The 2,097-nt window shown below is 34.0% G+C and overlaps 1 protein-coding gene across 1 annotated transcript; it reads right to left on the bottom strand.

The window, feature by feature from the left end:
- Positions 1 to 1,453: 1,453 nt before the first annotated feature.
- Positions 1,454 to 1,972, bottom strand: LOC112505294. The gene has a single exon (XM_025109223.1). It carries the CDS (start codon positions 1,970 to 1,972, stop codon positions 1,454 to 1,456), a length of 519 nt encoding a protein of 172 aa, XP_024964991.1.
- Between the last annotated feature and the right edge of the window lie 125 nt (positions 1,973 to 2,097).

Genomic DNA, 2,097 nt, shown 5'->3' on the forward strand with positions numbered 1-2,097 from the left:
CTATTAATTTGAAAATCATAGTGAAATACCAAACGATAGAAATCATAGCTTCATTCCAAAACAATCTAATAAGCCTACGTCTACGTGTTGTTGCTAAACTAAGTCGGGCCATTTCCTGTTCCAAAAAGCATAAGTTATTAACAATGATCAAACAGTAGCAGAACTTGAAACCAAGTTAGAAAGAAAAAGGGAAAAGAAAGAAAGAAGCAACATAAATTGAAACCAAACAGTAGATCTCATCTCAGCAYGCGCATAAAGAAAGACAACAGTCAACAGTCAACTAATCCCTTTGATAACTATCTGTACATTCTGTTTATAGTAGCTTATTATACCATTCCCTTTTTCGTTAACTATCACAGGAAGTCCCATTTTTAAAAGCTATAAACAAAGCTAGAAATAAGTAATAAATGAGAGAAGAACTTGAAATATGCAGTCCCCATAATACAGTAGCATAAAAACAGAAGAACTYGAACTGTAGAACTTGAAATAGAAGCAGAAATCGGTTCAAAACAGAAGCAGAAATCTGTTCGAAACAAAAGCATAAATCGGTTCGAAGCATAAGGAAGAAAGCAATACCTGTTCGAAGCAACAACGTTCACTTGAAGATGAAGAAGGAAAATCGTTCGGTTGAATCTGGTCGATGAAGGAGAAGGTGAAAGTCTGGTCGACGAAGGAGAAGGTGAAACTGGAAATGAAGAAAAGAAAGTAGCGGCTAGGGTTTAAAGAGATCAGAAGGGTATTTTTGTCATTTATGTAAATTTGGAAGGAATGGATTTTAATTCCATCTTATTTACTAAGACTATCCACATTCACAATCTCAACCAATCCAATCTCAAATTAAAATATTACTTTCTCTCTCATCTACCTTATAATATTCGACTCCAATCCAATCTTAAAATTTTCACACTCCAACCACAATATTCTACAATTCAATCTCACCTATTATATTATTTTATAAAATTATATTTTTTATTTTTTATACTCATAATTATTATTTTTTAACTATAAATATGTAAATAGATAAAACGAATGAACAATTACCTATTTTGAAACATAATTTTAATTATAAAAAAACTTATCATACAACTGAAATTAGATTAAACAACATATAAAAATAAGTACGAAATTACATATTTGAAATACATAAATAACCGTAGTTAATTATTTTGACCAAATTTTTGACGTATATGCTCAACCAAATCATTTTTTAGGGCGTTATGAGCTTCCCTATAGCGAAGTTGTTCCCTGTTAGTCATATAACAGGATAGGTTTGCAATCCGTTCAGTAGAAAATTCAGTTGATTGACCATCATCTTCTGTAGAGCTTCTTTGTTCTCCGTTTGTGGGCATGTCGTTAATAAACTCAGTAGGATCATAATAAGTTTGGTATGTACCTCGTTCATCKTCAACTATCATATTATGCATGATGATACAAGCAATCATAATTCGTCCCGTTAGATGTCTGTCCCAAACAAGACATGGTCGTCGAATAAATGCAAAGCGAGCTTGTAAAACTCCAAATGCTCGTTCAACATCTTTTCTACATGAACTACAAAAGATTGTGATGCCTTACCTTTTACTTTTTTCTTTGTCGCATCTCTAGCCATAGGACGTTGAACTTTTGAACCACCATCACTTGGCGATTCTTTGTTGGTTTCAACAGAGTAATCTCCTTCTTCTGAAGTTCTTGATCTTTTTGTKCTTCCACCACTTTCTTCATCATCCACTTCATATACAGGGCGAGAACGTGTTGTGTTACTTTCTAAATCTAAAGCCCATTTGGGATGTTTACACATAACTTCGTTATAAACATACAACTCATTAAACTTGCTCCCACCCTCCTHAAAAATTGAATGAGCCTGTTTCTCAACATCTTTCATACTCATTCCGCTCCTTTTCTGCCGATATGCCTCTCTATACGCAGCAACCCATTTGTTTGCAGCTTCATTAATTCGTGCATAACGACTTTTCATTTGATTTTCGTTCCTGATGCCYAGTCCATCTTGATTTTCAGCACGAGTTTCGTCATAGTATTCTTTTACTCGTGACCAGAATGTCTGTTTCTTCTGGTTTTTGCCTCGAGTAGGTTCTTCACTAA

Source organism: Cynara cardunculus, unplaced genomic scaffold (assembly GCF_001531365.2).
Source record: "Cynara cardunculus var. scolymus isolate 2C unplaced genomic scaffold, CcrdV1 Un_Scaffold_9564, whole genome shotgun sequence".
Classification (NCBI taxonomy): domain Eukaryota; kingdom Viridiplantae; phylum Streptophyta; class Magnoliopsida; order Asterales; family Asteraceae; genus Cynara; species Cynara cardunculus.